Raw genomic sequence first — 18,125 nt, forward strand, 5'->3', positions numbered from 1 at the left:
GATCTATTCCTGCCTTATCCGCACTTGTAGTTGATTACAGTTTGTGGGCATCTGCTTGATGCAGGAACAATTTGGTGATAATCTGTCTTAAGTGATAACTAAAGGCTTACAATAAATCAAATTAACATTATATTCCTATTGCTGAGAAGTTCCAGTCACCCGTTTCAACTTATCTAATTAGTGGTCATAGTGGGGTCTCAAGTCTGTTGCAAGGCCAACACAGAGACAGACAACCATTCGCACCTACAGGCAATTTAGGATAACCAATTAAACCGCATGTATTTGGACTGTGGGAAAAAGCCAGAATCCACACAGAAAAGTCTTACCCAGATGGTGCATTTGAACCCCAAACCTTCTTGTTGTAAGGCACCAATGCTATAAACACAACGCCACCATGCTAGCCAACTGAGAAGCTCACTAAACCTTATCCGACTGAGAACCTTTGGTCGGTCCTTATAAAGCAGGGGATCAAACAGAAACACTTGACCAGCTTCAAGCACTGATAAGGCAGGAATAGTATGCCATAAATAAAGGCAAGGCAAGTTTATTTGTATAGCACAATTCAACAGCAAGGTGATTCAAAGAGCTTTACAGAGACATTAGAAACAACAAATAAAAAGCATGATTTAAAATTGATTAAAACAAGCAAACTAACAAACTAACTAATTAACAAACAAACAAAACAGTATGTAAAATCCAAACAGATAAAATCAGAACAGTAGATAAAATCAGTAGTTAAAATGTAAGTTTTGAAATTTAAGCTTAAGTGTGGATTTGGTGCTTTATTCAAATGCAGCTGAGAACAGGTGAGTCTTCAACCTGGATTTAAATAAACTGAGTGTTTCAGCTGATCTGAGGCTTTCTGGGAGTTTGTTCCAGATATAAGGAGCATAAAAGCTGAATGCAGCTTCTCCGTGTCTGGTTCTGACTCTGGGAACTGATAAAAGACCGGATCCAGATGACCTGAGGGATCTGGAAGGTTCATACTGGGTCAGGAGGTCACTGACTAAAGATAACAGTCCAGAAGCTGATATCCCATTGTGGTTCGAAATATAATAGAAACATGTTCATAAAGATCAGAGTGTTTTCTGGCTAACTGAAGAAACCCTTGAGGGAAGAAAATTATAATTCCCTGTAGCTTGCAGCCATTTTTAGTTGCCCATCATGAGTGACTCCCGCATAAATACACTATAATGCACTCCAACATTTTTCTCCACTGCTGATAACACTTTGCACGAGCACACTTCTGTACAGCATTCCTGAGGGTACAGGTTGAGACATGTCTCGCCCAGGACAGACCAGTCCACCAAAACACAGACATTTCATACACACACAGACACTCAGGCAGACTGACGCTCACATACACACATGTGACTACAAACAGCCCTGCTTATTTTAGGTGCAGTTCTAAGACCTCTTATTCAGACAGTACCTGTAATCCATTCATGGCAGCTGACAAGCAAAAGCAGCAAACAGCAGCGTTGGACCCCCATCGTCTCCTTATTGGGGCGCTCTTCTCCTCTCCTCACCTCTCTCTGTCTTTCTCATCTCATTTCTCCTTACCTTTCTCTTCGGCTTATCTCGTACCTGTGGTTTCCCACACTGGAATGTGACTACTTATGAAATTCAAGCCATGACACAGGAAGATATGAACACTGACACACTGGAGAGGCACATTCAGACTTGTTTGCTAACAGATACCTGCGCAGTTGCAAGAAAGCTTTCAAATGAAGTTGTGAGATATGTTTCTCAAATAGTTAGCATAGCGCAGAGACTCTCACTTTTTTTCTGGTATGTCCAAAAAATCAGCATATTCTGGGGGGGAATCAATTACTACTAATAAAAAAGGATAAACGTTTAATTTAAAGGAACTAAAGGTCCTCAAGATGAAATTTCCCCAGAGTTAGAGAGCTCCTGGTGGGAAAGATTAAAAGTGACAGAATCAAAAGTCCCTCAGATTTCTTCTTTTTTTGGTATTTGATCATCAAACTATTTTTTTAGTAGCCAAAATAACCAGATTAAATACAAAATGCATTTTTTAAATGATGATTTCATTTGTTAATGAAAAAAAAAACCTCACTAAACTTGCCTTGCCCTGTAAAGGTACGACCAGTTGTTATATTTAGGGGCCAATTACTTCTTCCACATATAGAGACTAGGTTTGGATAGATATATAAATAAAGGAATCAAATTCAAAGAGGCACATTTTGTCAACAGAATAACACAGTAGTTGTTTGGTAAAACAAAGCATACAAGCTTATTGTAAATAAGTTGCTTGATCATGTTGCAGTTTTTAGTGTTGCAGCGATTCAGAAATGATTCTGAAAAAGGAAGATGTCTCCCACAGGTCTAATTATTGACCCTTGTGTAGAAAAGAAAGTGCTGAAATGGTTCCTTCTCATAATAAATACAAGAAGGAAGTAATCATTTGCATGACTAACACTGTGCGAAGGGTATTTTGTGTCCTCATCCTGAGCAAAGAGGTGACAGTTTAAGATTTTAGAACAATAGCAGAACCAGGACATCAGTTGACCTGGAAGTGATGCAAATAAAACAAAGGTTTTACTGCTTAAAATAAAAGCCACCTGTGTCACTTCTGCAACAAGAAAAGCAACATGTTTACAACAGTTTGCCACATAATTAGAGATCTCAGGAATCAGGGATTATGTAATGGTAAAGAAAGCAGCCATAATCAGCTTAGATTGGATGTGGGAAGTGCTACTAAATTAATGTGTGGATGGCTTAGAGTTATGCATTTATACAGTCATGGTAAAAACTGTTTAAATGGCTTAATTTTTTTGTTTCATATCAGAAACTAATAACAATCACCTAGTCCTTAGCAGGTGCTAAAAAACGGTAAATAGCTTTTACATTTTACTTGTGGCATTATCTATTGAACCATAACAAAGCCAAAATGACGAAGCTGTGTGGAAAAACAATAACTGCACCCTTGCTACTTCCATAGGAATTAAAAGGGAAAATGGGAGTCGGGTCAAAAGCACTTCGTTAACTGATCATCAGCAAATCTGAGCATCTCAATAAAAGCAGAGGTTTGCAGTTTCTAAAGAATTTGAAGTCGACATCATACGGTGAGAAGGATTTTTTGCAACTGTGCAAACCACAAGACTGCTGGAACAATGTCCTTTGTGCAGATGGGGCCAAAGTGGTTTGGCCTTAACGCAGACACACAACTCCATGTTGGAGAAAACCAAAACACGGCACATCAACACAAGCGTCTCATACCACCTGTCGACCACGGGGGAGGAAGGGTGATCATTTGAGCTTGTTTTGCAGCTTTGGGATCTGGACACCTGACAAATGTGAGGCCATCTCCCCGACACGTTTTGTTGTTCATCTCAGCTCATATTTACCTGATTTTAAGACCTGCTGAGCACCAGATGTTTGATATTTTACCCTGATAAGTAAAATCGTAGAATTTTAAGAGGATGTAATATAAGTCAGAGTTTTGTTTTGTTTTGTTGTTTGTTTTTTGTCAAATGTATGTCAGCAGATGTCCTAATTTGCCTTCTTAACCACATAAAATGAACGCAGGTTGGAAGCAACTTTATTTTTATTTATTTTCTATATTTAAACAGTTTCAGTCTTAAGTAAATAACAGGTACAAATGATCTGAGAGGTTTTATTGACATATCACATTGTGTTGATGATATTTGCATTGATAAAAACGTCTCACGATTTACACCGTGGGACTTCCTCACATTGTCCCGGAGAAGGATTTCTAGTGATCGACATCCTGGAGCTCTCAGTGGGAACTGGAGCCAAGTGAATCAGACCGGATTAAAATGGTTTCCATATTGTTAGAGTTTAGCGGCCATGTTTGTTATTTATTTATTTTTTTATGAATCCACAGCAGATTTTATTGCATGTTTAACTTTGATTCCTTTTTGTTCCTGTAAACCTAATTTGCACTCATCCTTCCTGTTTTAATATTTATCGTTTATAAAGGACTAAATCAGTCGGCCCGGTTTTGCGATTATGCAAAGTTGTCCTTATGTTGTGTTGTCATGGTGTAGTAGTAGAAATTTGTCCAGTTAAGTCTTTAAGTTTTATAGTATGTCTGTGCACACGTGGACACATAAGATCTGCCTGTCTAAGAGACAGTGGGATAACGTCCTCATTTAATACAGCTAATATTGAAATGGACTAAGACTGGATGGATGTCTCAGCTGGGTCACATCCAGCCACAGATTTCAAACTTGGCCTGCAGACGGGTTCTTGGCTACTACAGATGAACATATTACTATCAGTTTACTCCAACAGGTCCGTTTTTACAGCCTGGTTTAGAGCTTCCCCTCCCCCATCCCTTAATCATTCACCGGCAGGCTCCCCGAAAGGTCTCCAGGCTCCAGCTGATTGGCTGAAAAGGAATCACCCGGATTCGAAGACACACCCACCAGGCTCACACAACTTTGGCCACACACACATATCATCAAGAAGTCTGCTTGTGGTTGTATTATCAATAAAACAAAGTGCAACTAAACACATGCGTAGTGTGTTCATGTGTCCTTTGGGTTGTCAGAGTGAGCTTTTTATTATTTTAAAATGGAAACGGCTTAAATAACATCAAATATAGTGAATAAAAATACAAAATCAGAAGTTGTCTATTGAAAACAAGCAACTTTTACAGCTCTCGGAGAGGCCCCATAACCTTTATGCTTCCTATAATTACCTTTATGAAGTGTAGAGGTTACTCCAGGATGTTCTCTTGAGACAGAGGGTTAACTCACACACTATCTCAGCGTTTTTCTTAGGAAATGTAACCTTGACTTAACATTTTACGGCCCAAAGTTTGCTTTATTTGGAACATTTTAAAGCGCTACAATGCCACATTCTTGAAACAAAAGAATTCCGGTTGCAAATTAATCCTTTCCAAAGGTTTCCTGCTCGCATGGATCTCGTCACTTGTTGCATATGTCACAAGTATCCTAAAGTTTCTTCTTTTTTTTAAGGCCACGCTACTGTAACCGATCCTGTCGGTTTCTCCTTTTCGAGTTGCAGGAGGTGGTCTCACGAGGTTTTTCGTCTCTAACTTGCTGAAGTGTTTTTCATGGGAGTTTCTGGTGGCCTTCAAGGCTAATTCAAACCAACACTATTCCTGACATCCAGCGTGACCTTTACAAATGTCTACATAGTTAGTTTGAGACAAAGGATCACGGTTTCTTTGGTTCTCAGGGGGGTTCATAGGTTATGGGAATTATCAAATCACATCATTCTGCTGACAGAGACAAGTGTGAACCTCTTTACCGACATGACCCAGTTCACAAAGGGCCACGGCTTTCCCTTTCTTTATAACATGCAGCGCACAATATCCAGTCTGTGTTAGACTCCATAATGACAGCATTGTGTCCACGATTTGAGCTAAACACATGGATGAGTTGGCATCCGACATGTCTGTGTAACATCTGATATCGTCGCTGGCAAAACATTTAGAAGTTGATCTGCAGGATCGTGTTTGTTTTACACTGATCACAATCAGTATAAAATAATGGAGTTCTCGAAGAGCGCCCTGTAGTTGCATTTCAGCGTGGACTCACATTGGACATCCAGAAAGAGACAAACACTACGCACGGCTGTCCACTTGCAATGCAATGCCTCCCCCTACAGCAGGGCTCTCGAACTCCAGGCCTCGAGGGCCGGTGTCCTGCAGGTTTTAGATCTCACCCTGGGTCAACACGCCTGAATCAGATGATTAGTTTCTTACCAGGCCTCTGGAGAACTTCAAGACATGTTGAGGAGGTCATTTAGACATTTAAATCAGCTGTGTTGGATCAAGGACACATCTAAAACCTGCAGGACACCGGCCCTTGAGGCCTGGAGTTCGAGACCCCTGCCCTACAGTAAACACGTCATATGCAGGTTTTGTTCATATTTCTTGTAAGGCTGTAGGTGTGATTCCCCTTTTTCTTTTGTTTTTCTTTAGAAACCTTCAATCTCTTTTTTCATATGACTAAAAAAGTAACATTAGAATATGTTTGTAGTTTTGTGAGGGGTTTTTTTTTGTGGCACTGTGCACTGTGGCAAAATACATTTTAAATGCTGTTCATTCAAATCTCTCAATATTTCATGAAACTAAGAATCGTTAATAGATTTTGAAGGCCTTGTCATGTCAGGTCATGTCACGAACTGTTACCCAAAATACAAACAGGCAGACGAGGTCTTCCGACTGCAGAGATTGGAGCAGTCTCTGCCCGGTAAACTAACATTTTGATAAACTTTGTTTGATATGGCTCTAATAGCTCTGATGCCAAAACACATTCAATAACCTTGACATATTTGGGAAGTACAGTCAGCATCATGTTGAGATGTTGCAGTTTGAAACTGAGGAGTGAAAGCATGCCCAGCCAGGATTTTCCAGTTAAAAGATTTACGTTTCATGATAGTTTTGTGCAGCCTTACTAAATGCACGTCTTTGGACTGTGGGAGGAAGCCAGAGTACTGAGCAAGAACCCACGCAAACAAGGGGACAACATGCAACAACACACAGAAAGATCCTGACAAGCCTGTATATTTGATCCCAGAATCTTCTTGCTGTGAGGCACCAGAGCTAAACACCACTCCACTCCTGTAGTGGGGTTAATTCTAAATTGCCCATAGGCAGTGTTGGGGAGTAACGGAATACATGTACCGCCGTTACGTATTTAAAATACAAAATATGAGTAACTGTATTCCGTTACAGTTACCGTTTAAAAAGGTGGTATTTAGAATACAGTTATTTTGTTGAAATAAATGGATTACACGGCGGTACTTCCCTGTTTCATATTGTCGTGGGTCAGGACTGTTTGGGTTTTGTTTGACAGCTACGTTCTGTTGTTCCAGGTGGCAGCATTACGGTTGCCATGGTTACAGGGCGACACGCTCTCTCTCCGCGTGTTTCCTGGGTGAGAGAGGCCTTTTTGTTGTTGTGCTAAGCTAATAGGCAGAATGCTACAGGCATAGCTCTAAAGAATGTAGCATCATAGGCAGTGTAGTCCGTGCTGCAGGGAGAATGGACTGCCATACACGTTATGTGTCTGTGAGCGAGGGAGGGAGAAAAAGGAAAAGTACGAGCTGTCATCAAGCAAAAAACGGGAGCTGGAAGCATGTAAATATAATAATAACCACTGCAGCCAAGAAGAGTGCCTGACGAGCCCAGTTGTAAGTAAGCTATTAAGACTCGACTGTACACCGTGTTCGTGTTTTCCTCCAAAAACAATAAGTTCCGTTGGAGCAGCCTTTCAACGCCTCTCTCTGTCTCTCGCTAGCAAAGTTGACCCAGACAACAAAGTAAAGCTAGTTTTCGGCTATGAGCCGACACAGAACCCACCGTATTAGCCAGAGGTCCCTTTACTACGGTTCGGAGCCGCGGACCTTCAGTAACAGTAATAAATCACAGCAATAGTACATTCATGTAGTTGTAAACAGCATGATAATATATTAAGTAATCCAAAGTATTCAGAATACGTTACTCTCATTGGGTAACGTAACGGAATACGTTACAGAATACATTTTAGGGCATGTAATCTGTATTCTGTAATGGAATACATTTTAAAAGTAACCTTCCCAACACTGCCCATAGGTCTGAATGGTTGTCGGTCTCTCTGTGTTAGCTCTGTGACAGACTGGCGACCTGTCCAGGACGTACCCTGGCTCTCGGACTTTTGGATTTTGGAATTTCCATGTTCTCACTGAGTCGATGCGTGTCGTATAACCTTACATGCCTCAAAGACATGCATGTTGACTTTAAATGGCTGCAGGTGTGGATTTACGTGTCAGGGGTTGCCTGTCTTTCTGGGTAAGGCCTAGTAGGCTGGTGACCCTTTCATGGTGTGTCCTGTCACTTGCTTGATATCAGCTGGGATAGGCTTTAATCCTATTGACCTGAATCAATCAGTGGTTGAGAAAATGGATGGAAGGAAAAATGTTACCTGTTGACATGAGCTTTGATAGTTTTAATTGTAAGTGTGACTAAGCTCATGCAATACTTTTTAAGAATTGTATTAAATACAAGTCCAGTAAATAAAGGAAATAACAGAAACTGCGACCTGCCCAGCTCGGCACTGTCAGCTGGGATAGGCTCCAGCCTCCCGACAACCCTGAAGTAGTAGCCTTTTTCTCTACAAGCCTGTCTTAATTCTTTGAGGCATTGAGTCAACAAGGTATTGGAAACATTTCTTAGAGATTTCGGTTCATATTCACACGATAGCATCACACGTCTGCAGCAGAATTGCTGGCGCTACATCCTTGATGTGACGTTCAAAGTCACTTAAATCACCTTTCTTCCCCATTCTGATGCTCAGTTTGAGTTCATTAACTCATCTTGACCATGTCTACACACCTAAAAGAGCTGCTGCTGTTTGACTGACTGATCAGATGTTTGTGTTAACAATCAGTCGAACAGATGTACTTAACGAGGTGGCCAGTGAGTGTTTCCTATTGGTCTCACTTGCAACAAAGAAATGAGAGTAATCAGCACACGTTACGTTATATTCTTCAAGCCCAGAAGAGGGAGCTGTTGACAAACCTTCAAAAAATGTGATTACGCTTGGCGAGGAGGCAGTGAGAAAAGGAGGGGACACCCCCACAAATGGAAAACAGCAATATTCCCAACAAGGGACAGAGGGAGAATGGGTGCGACTCAGCAAAAATATAAGCATAAATTTTGTCGTCTGTGGCAGCACTGAAAAAAATGGAGTGTGGCTACAGAAACATCATAAAATGAGCTGATTTTGAAAAGCTGGAGGGGAAAATACACATCTCATAAACTAATATGTGTGCATTAGTGTGCGTGAGACCTCTTTTGTTTGTATTGCTGATGACAAATGACCCCAGCCATTAGTCTTTAAATGAAGCCATGTGTTCAAATATATGTGGGTAAGGCAAAAAGACACACGCACGCACGGTCTCTGGTTCACATCATGATGCTTATTGCTTTATTTTATAACTTTGTCAAACAGATGTACAGAAGCTAATGTAGCTTAATGAGGCAGAGAGAGATAATCAGTGTTGAAAACAATACTGGAATGATTTGACTGAAAAACAAAGATGCTGACAGAGAGAGGAGCAAAAGTTTACCAAAGAAGTTCCACATTGCGAAATCAGGAGAACATTTCAGGTCAGGCTGTGGGGAGGTGAACTCCAGGTTGCTGAAGGACAAGAAGAGCCCACCGTCACAAACTGAGCCCAAACCGTGCAGATGAGGAAGGCTGGAAATGGTCTACGAGCTTCAGGAGTTCCTCCACAAAGGGATTTCGACTTTATGTGAGGAGCCAGTGGAGGCTTCACAGGAGACGGGTGAGAAAAGAGGCTTTGGCAGCAGCGTTCTGGACGAGCTGCAGAGTATTAAGCTCATCCAGTGAGGAGTTACACTAAAAGCTACAGTCTGAATAAAGAGCTTGACTCAAAAAGTAAATGCGTAACATCTGTTAGATTTGGCTGCAGTGTTTACAGTCATGATTTTCTCACAGTCTTCATGCGTTCGCCACACCTCCTTGTTTCATTTCTAATCCAGGAAGACTAACGATCACTTATACAGTGACCTTTGACCTCCTGTGACCGAGTTGGCAGTGGCAGCACTTCAGGTTTTAATGAACTGGGATATGCTGGCAGCTTTCAGCAGCCTATCAGGCTAACATCATGCATTTTCCGGTATGGCTTCTTAACTGGAGAGCCTTGATAACCTCTGTAACACGCCTTTGTTTATATGGTGAAAACTTTGTCCTTGAATACCTTTAAGAAGGATAAAGTCTGTACAACAAAACAAATAAAACACAACATAACAAAATAATGAAGGAAAAGCCTCAGAAGCTTGTTATATGTGTGCGATTTTGTGGTATATGAGGCAAATAATTTACTCTTAAAGATGTTCTAATCAGTGTTTTTATATGAACAATGGTTCTTATGTCTATGTTATTATGTGTAGATCTCTTGCTGGAATGAACCCACAGAGATTCATTTTATGCCCTCAGCTCTGTGGAGGTTTACGGCCCATCGTTTTGGGCTTGGTTTTACAACCTACATTTTTACTGTTTTGGTTCACTCTCACCGCTCTCATCAACCTCATTTCCAGCAGCACGAGCTATTTTCAGCCATCCAGCACCAAACTGCAGACAGGCAAAGCCGGCAGCTCCTGCAGGTGGAGATCATATTAGATCATTTAGTCAGGACTATAAGAGATTATAATGTAAGTGTGAAATTAGATGAATTTATGATCCATGCTGCATTCATTCACACTGTTAGCCGTTCATGACAAAATGTGTGTCATCTCCAGTGTTGGAAAGGTTACTTTTAAAATGTATTCCATTACAGAATACAGAATACATGCCCCAAAATGTATTCTGTAACGTATTCCGTTACGTTACTCAATGAGAGTAACGTATTCTGAATACTTTGGATTACTTAATATATTATCATGCTGTTTACAACTACATGAATGTACTATTGCTGTGATTTATTACTGTTACTGTAGGTCCGCGGCTCCGAACCGTAGTAAAGGGACCTCTGGCTAATACGGTGAGTTCTGTGCAGGCTCGTAGCCGAAAACTAGCTTTACTTTGTTGTCTGGGTCACTTTGCTAGCGAGAGACAGAGAGAGGCGTTGAAAGGCTGCTCCAACGGAACTTATTGTTTTTGGAGGAAAACACGAACACGGTGTACAGTCGAGTCTTAATAGCTTACTTACAACTGGGCTCGTCAGGCTCTCTTCTTGGCTGCAGTGGTTATTATTATATTTACATGCTTCCAGCTCCCGTTTTTGCTCGATGTCAGCTCGTACTTTTCCTTTTTCTCCCTCCCTCGCTCACAGACACATAACGTGTATGGCAGTCCATTCTCCCTGCAGCACGGACTACACTGCCTATGATGCTACATTCTTTAGAGCTATACCTGTAGCATTCTGCCTATTAGCTTAGCACAACAACAACAAAAAGGCCTCTCTCACCCAGGAAACACGCGGAGAGAGAGCGTCACCCTGTAACCATGGCAACCGTAACGCTGCCACCTGGAACAACAGAACGTAGCTGTCAAACAAAACCCAAACAGTCCTGACCCGCCACAATATGAAACAGGGAAGTACCGCCGTGTAATCCAGTTATTTCAACAAAGTAACTGTATTCTAAATACCACCTTTTTAAACGGTAACTGTAACGGAATACAGTTACTCATATTTTGTATTTTAAATACGTAACAGCGGTACATGTATTCCGTTACTCCCCAACACTGGTCATCTCACCTCTGACAGGGAGGTAATATAACTTCCCTGTCAGCCCGTCTTCTGATAAACGAGCGTGATGAGGCGATAAAACTGCGAATAACTGGTGCAAGACAAGCATTCGAGACAAAGATCTTTATTTGCACATTTGCTGTGAGCAATGTTAAACAGTCAGATAACATAGGGCAAGACAAGGCAGCGCCCATCAAAAATAGGGGCGTGCATAGAAATGCACACACACATACATAAGGTGTGCTGGTAAAAGCAGTAAATGAAACCATGGGGTTTAAATGCACCTTGGACCGTCTGTAAGACACAGAAGTACTCAGAGACCGTTAGAGACTCACCACATAACATTAGCCTCGAACCTTAAGCTTAAGCAAAGTATTATACATGCATTTGTTTTGCCATTAGGCAAATGGTACACGCAAACAGACTGGGCAATGTCTTTTTCCCTGAGGTACGGCCTCCATCGCGGCTATAGGAGGGATGCCAGTCTAAATTTTGTTGCACTTGTTTAACTACAATAAAGTTCATTCTACTCTAAATTATGGGAATTTGCTTTTTCCTCCCAAAGGAAGTTGGTTCCTTACAGTGAGTCTGTTAAACAGGTAAAATTTCGATACACACAAAATTCCGAATATCATATATTAAAGCTCTCCCTTATTCTTTTACATTGGTAAAGAAATTTTTTTAAAATAGTTTGTTTGTGTGCAAGACTTTGAAACATCCACGCTCTGGCTGTTATCCAGTAACTGCTCACATAGAGGACATCCGACAGAAACATTAGGAATTCTTTGCAAGTCTCTCGACAATACAAATGTCTCATAATGGCTCACTTTGCGGACGCATCTTTTGTTTGTATCTCCTTTAAATTGCAGCTAGTTTTCCCATGTGTAAGAAATGCATGGGGTCTGTTTCCCACACCCCTCCCCTCGTGATATGACTCAGACACGAGATAATTGACATGAATGTTGACTATGCAGCAGGTCAAAGACTCGGTCATAAAGATACAATCACAACCAGAGCTAATGAAGGCTTTCAGTCATAAAAGCCCTGATAGTGAAATGTTATGAAAATATGACTTTAAACTAGCAACACTTGAGGAAACCGACTCGGCTCTTGACAAATGAGATGTGCAACTTAAAAAATAACACAATAAATTCCAAGCACATGAATTTTCCTCTGCTTGCTTTTCATTGGGTCTTCTTCCCTGCCTTTAGCAGCTCTCCCGCTCTCTCTGTAGCTTTAAATATGACTATATCTTAGCCCTTTTCCCAAGCGAGAAGAGTTTTGGGAAGTTTTTTACCTTAAAAGGCCATGTGGAGTGGAGCGCTGGTTTCCTGTGGGAGGGGTTTCCTCTCTCTAACTCTGGAGCTGGAGGCCCAGCCCATCCTCATCCTCTCTCGGCCCTGCCTGTTTAAGGCGCTCCTCCTCATACACATGCACACAGCCACCTTCCATTTTTGCACTCCCAGCAAAGTGGTGAGATCCAGCTACAGCCAGATGTGTGTGTATGTGACAGTGTTCGTGTGTGTCTGTGTAGGACTCGTGCTGACCTTCCTACTTAACAGAAGGTGAAAACACGGTTAAAAGCTGGGAAATGAGAGAGGAACCAAGTAAAGACAGCAGGAGAGAGAAGGAAGCAGGAAAGAATTGGATTCGAGGGTGGGAGGAGACAGGAAATAAATGAGAGGGATTAAGAAGAGGGAAGATGTGTGGTGCGGTGATAATGAACACTACTCTTGTCATCCTCTTTTCAGTTAGTCTGTCAGTCAGTCACGCAGCACAGAATGAGTCAAATATATTGTCCTTATAAGGCCTGTGCTGAAGATATGACTGCAGTGCTCCTGGCACAGCAGCTGGTGTGTCATCACTATGAGGTAATTACTACTGTGCTCCTGTCTGACTTCCTGTCTTTTTGTCAGCGCTTATGATTATGATCTACAGGAGTTATTGTGGTTTCATTATGTTTCAGTTTCTGCAGCGTATCCCAGTTCAGTCAGTTTTACTTAGGGCTTTAGCTATCATCACTTCATACTTTTAAATACATTTTATTTGTGACTTCACCTAATATATTTGTGGCTTCTGTATGCCATATAAAGTGGCTCCGTGGTGCATGGTTAACACATTCACGTCATATGTGACAGGTCCCTGGTTCAAGGCCAGGAGGAGCCACATGGGGGTCACATGCTGTTGTACTCCTAGTTCCGGTTGCACGCCCAGATAAACGCGAGCGTTAGCTCACGAAGGGTCTGTGGTCTGTTATCTGTGCCAAATTAACATGTGGCTCCATCCACAATTGTGCACTCGTGGGAATTAATAAAAAGTACCTTGTTCTATATGTGGCATAAGCTCGGATGTTGGATTTTTCTGTTCACCTGAAGACATTTATATGGATGTTCTAAACAAACACGAGTAAAGTTGATCGAGAGCAGCTAGCTCAGGGTTCAGACATCTTTAACAATCCGTTACAGTGAGAGTGGATATGTGTAATATGGTCATATCAGCACAGAAGTCCCACTCACCAGCTTCTGCTCGGGAGGAGCAGACAACCAGAAGAAAGTAGGCTTAAAGGGAGATAAAGGAGGAAGAGCCCAAAATTTAGCTTGTTTTAGACAGAAAATGCAGCAGGGCCTACAATAAGGAAATATAAGGATTATTGGTTGAATTTAAAGGGAAAATTACTGTGCTGTATGCAGAGATGGGCACGCGTTACTGTAATCCGATTACTTTTTTCAAGTAACGAGTAAAGTAAGGGATTACTATTGCAAAAACGGTAATTAGATTACTGTTACTTTCCCGTAGGAACGCTGCGTTACTGCGTTACTAAAACTGTGATTTTTTGCTAGAATGTCTCATGACAGTGACGTAAACGAGTGCGACGTTCGTGACAACAGCTGTGTGCAGATCAACAATGGATCATATATCGAGTGCAGGAGAGAGTATGAGCGTGCAGCGTTTAAAGCGTGGAAGTACTGACCTTACTTTGAGTTTGATTCCATAAAAAGTGACAAAAACATTAGTGTCCATTGTGTGTGGGAAGAAAACTTTTTACAGCGAGCAAAAAAAGAAGCAAGCACCGAGTAGCTACGACGTAATGGGAAACTCACAGAGAAACTCGCGGATTCTTCCACTGACCGCTGCGGCACACCTGCACCAGGGTAAACCTCCACCTACCTCACTCCTGCTTTACAGGTGAAAATAGAGCAACAGGACCGCTAGTCTTTGACTTTATTTATTTTCTGCTGTGTTTTACTTGCATTTATTTGAAAGAGTGAGTGTAAACACACACACAAAAATATTTTATTTTATGTGCTGGAATGTGCAGAAAATAGGTTTAAATGTAAAACAAATTTCTTCCAGTCACAGAATGTTGCATATAATAAAATTTATAAAAATTTTTGCTTGATGCATAAAGTTAAAAGATTAAAACTAATAAAAGAAGTTTTAAAAAGAGACTTTTCCATTTGATTACATTTTGTATGATGGATTATGCAGAAAAAGTAGAATTGGGCTGAAAGATCTATCGCTTTATCACCTATTCAGGTTGTAAATCGTGTTTTTAAAAAGTAACTAAGTAATTAATTACTTTTGAAAATAAGTAATCAGTAAAGTAACAGGATTACTTTTTGGGGGAGGTAATCAGTAATTAGTTACTGATTACTTTTTTCAAGTAACTTGACCAACACTGGCTGTATGTGTAAAGACCTTCATCATTAAATTGCAGCTGGTCAATGGAAACTGTACGATGTTTCCCTGGATTTTTTCTCTTTACTCTGGGAATATTGAACAGATTGAAGTACTGATAATGTTCTAATAAAACACCATTATTAGAAGGGTTTAATTGCTTTATTTTATTTATTTTAGATATATTTGTCATAACTTCCTTTTAAGCCTCTAATTTTTCTGCGTAGTCTGTGACTCTTTCTGCCTTTGCATGTCCCGTTCTTCCTCGAAAGGTATACGGTTCATTAGTCGGGAATGTTCTGTCTTGTTTTATACACAGGAAGTTGTTGCATAATGAAAAAGTCACAGACAGTGAGTGGGTAATGGTGTAATTGCTTGAATGATCATCAGTCATAATCGTCGATATTTCATAATAATGGCAGCTCGTTTGAGCCCAACCCAAGTTTCTTGTTTATATCAGGATATTTTTTTCAGTGCTAATATTAGTGTATTCCTAAAAACCGAGTAGGTCACAGTAGAAGAGCTGAACCGGAGAAAGTAAAGTCACCTCACTCCCAGATCGCACCACTTCACATATGAGCAGTCACTTTCACGCTTATGCTCACCACCTGAACCTGAGTGGCAGGTTTAGTCTCCAGGTGACCTGACAACAATTCTTCATTACACAGTGACTCATTGTGCTGTGATTACAGAGTTACTGAGCTTAAGTATTATTGCAAAGGCATTGGAAATAATTGGGATTAATTACAAAGCTGATTGACTTCACTGAGACTCACTCCATTCATTGCAACACATTCATCAGGACATTTGGGTTGGGCAGCTTCTGAATTCAAGATGTTCGAACAAAGGTAGAATTTGTAAAACAATAAAACGTGAAATGAGGTCACGACATGCAGCTGCGTCTGCGATTTCACCTTAATCGGTGCCCGTAACAATGATGTGTTTACTTACCCCAAAGCAAAGAGAAGTTGAGACATGCCAGGTCAATTCTGATTGGCTAGCTGTGAGTCAAACATTTGTGAAATGCCTGTGGAGAAAGAGTGTGTAAGTACTAATCACCTTGAGGGGATCTATACATGGGGACATGCATTCATTTTTTTTTAAGTCCCCTCAAAGTAAATAATCAGTTTAGGGCAGGTTTATATTTGAGGTTGGTTAAAAGTAGGGTTATGGTTAAAGCACAAGTCAAGAAAATGTAAGTCGTTAGAATATTTTTTTGAAATAACTGTGCACGTATGTGTGTGTGTGAGTGGGTTAGGAGGCTTCTGACGTCATTTAACCTCGTCGTCATACAGGAAACGTGCCTCCGCCTGTACAGACTCTGAGTTACAAAGGGAATGTGCCTCACCATCTGTGCATGCGTGTCTATGTGTGTGCGTATCACCAGAGTCCAGGTGGTGTCCTGTCTAGCAGAGTCATGAGCTTTGTTTCCACCCCAAGGCCACAGGAGTTCACTTACGCACATGTACAAAGAGTACCTCTTGTTCTGCTGAAGGGACTGGAGGTTCAGTTGTGCAATAGCTTTGATGCCGTTTTGTTTAGCTTTGCATTAGGAACTCCAGTGCAGAAAGTCCTGCCTTTTGGCTGCTTTATCCTCTCCGGTATTCTGTTCTCCATCAAAAATAATGATAAAAAACATTCACTTTCATTGGCTGCTCTGCTTGCATTTGCAAAATATCTTCATGTTTAGTCTGGGCCCCTCCGCAGCATTTCTGCGGCTAAGCTGCAGAAAGAGAAAGCATACTTGGAACATCGGGAGAAAATATTGAAGACACTAAATTATACTCTTGAATTACTGGCTGAGCGGTCGGGTGGAGCAGGGCTACATTCACACAGTATGTGTAAGAGACTTAAAGCTGCTGCTTCTCAAACCAGCAACTTCTGCTGCTGCTGTATTTACACGCATAGATGTCCAGAGTCAGTGCTTTCAGGTTTCATGTGATTATCTTGGTAACTGTTGTAATTAAGACATGAATTTAAAGGCTCTATATTAAGAGAAAATATTCTCATATGTTGAAAAACCCTGACATAGAATGTCTGTAGAGAGTCATTTAATCTCTATAGATGATTGTCCTCCAGAATCCAGTTTTTTAAAGACAGCAAACACGCAGCAGAAATCCAGCTGGCTTCACATAAATCTGGTTTAGTCTTTGTCCTGAGACCTAAACGAATGTCAAGAAAAGCTACTCTGCTGTTTCACTGATACAAGCAAACTGACTGCTTCACAACAAGATGACATGAAGGTGAAGCACACAACAGGTAATCTAGACAAGATTAATTTTAGACAGGAGAACGCACAACTTTAAACTGCTCCAGCTGTGTTCACTTCTTAGCTGCAGTCACCTTGAAATGTTGCCAGATGCTAAGCAACAACTTATGATGAACAAAATTGTTCTGTACAGATAAGCTGCTGGTTGAGAATTTGTCAAGTTGGTCACACAGACTTCTAGTACAATTTGTCTCTGAGTGCAGCGGTCCCCAACCTTTTTTGCGCCACAGACCGGTTTATGCCCGACAATATTTTCATGGACCGGCCTTTAAGGTGTCGCGGATAAATACAACAAAATAAAACTAGTACCGGAACCGAAAAAAAGAAAATTTATTCATAACACACGTGAAAAGACCAAGGAAAACCGAGTAAACGATCAAAACGATAACAAAATAACGCTGAAAACCGATAAAAACCCTGAAAACTATACATTTCACACCTGAGCCTCAACTCTCGCGGCCCGGTGTTGTGCCAAAAAGTGATTGTCTGCCAAAAACTGATTTCTGGTATTTGCCAAAAACTGATTGCTCGTATTTAAATTGCTATAAGTAACTTGTTGGGCTATAATATGTGAAACATATGTCAAGTGCATCCCTCATGGATGACATAAAGTCATATTGAGCTGCAAACAACATTAGTGTAACAAGGTAGAAGCCGCAGTCTTTGGCAGTGACTTTTATATAACCTTTATTTATGCCGTTAAAAAAATCGAATTAACATTAAAAGTGTCTTTTGTAAGAAGTAGTTGGACAGCAGAAATGGATTACAATAGTTCTGTAAAAATATTTAAAGTGGGGATAAAGGACCGGATTGGTTATAATGTAAGTACAATAACACAGAGTTGTAAAGATACTTGAAAAAACAGCTAATTTTTTAATTCCATATATAGCCCCTTTGTAAACGCTGTTCACCGAAGTCTATTTACCAACATAGATATTACACATAAAAAATACACGCAAAC

General features: G+C 40.8%; 1 protein-coding gene across 2 annotated transcripts in view; it reads right to left on the minus strand.

The window, feature by feature from the left end:
• The window catches only part of LOC146490763 (disintegrin and metalloproteinase domain-containing protein 10), a 38,669-nt gene extending 36,990 nt beyond the window's left edge, over positions 1 to 1,679 (minus strand). The window contains exon 1 of one of the 2 annotated variants that reach the window (XR_014872359.1): positions 1,433 to 1,508. Coding sequence is in view for 1 of the 2 variants with exons in the window: in XM_085151360.1 (XP_085007486.1) it covers positions 1,433 to 1,493 (61 nt within the window). In the remaining variant the exon portion in view is untranslated. Of the gene's footprint in view, positions 1 to 1,432 lie in introns of both variants that reach the window. The other variant, XM_085151360.1, reaches the window with a different exon arrangement.
• Between the last annotated feature and the right edge of the window lie 16,446 nt (positions 1,680 to 18,125).

This window comes from Neolamprologus multifasciatus, chromosome 23 (assembly GCF_963576455.1).
Source record: "Neolamprologus multifasciatus chromosome 23, fNeoMul1.2, whole genome shotgun sequence".
Lineage (NCBI taxonomy): Eukaryota > Metazoa > Chordata > Actinopteri > Cichliformes > Cichlidae > Neolamprologus > Neolamprologus multifasciatus.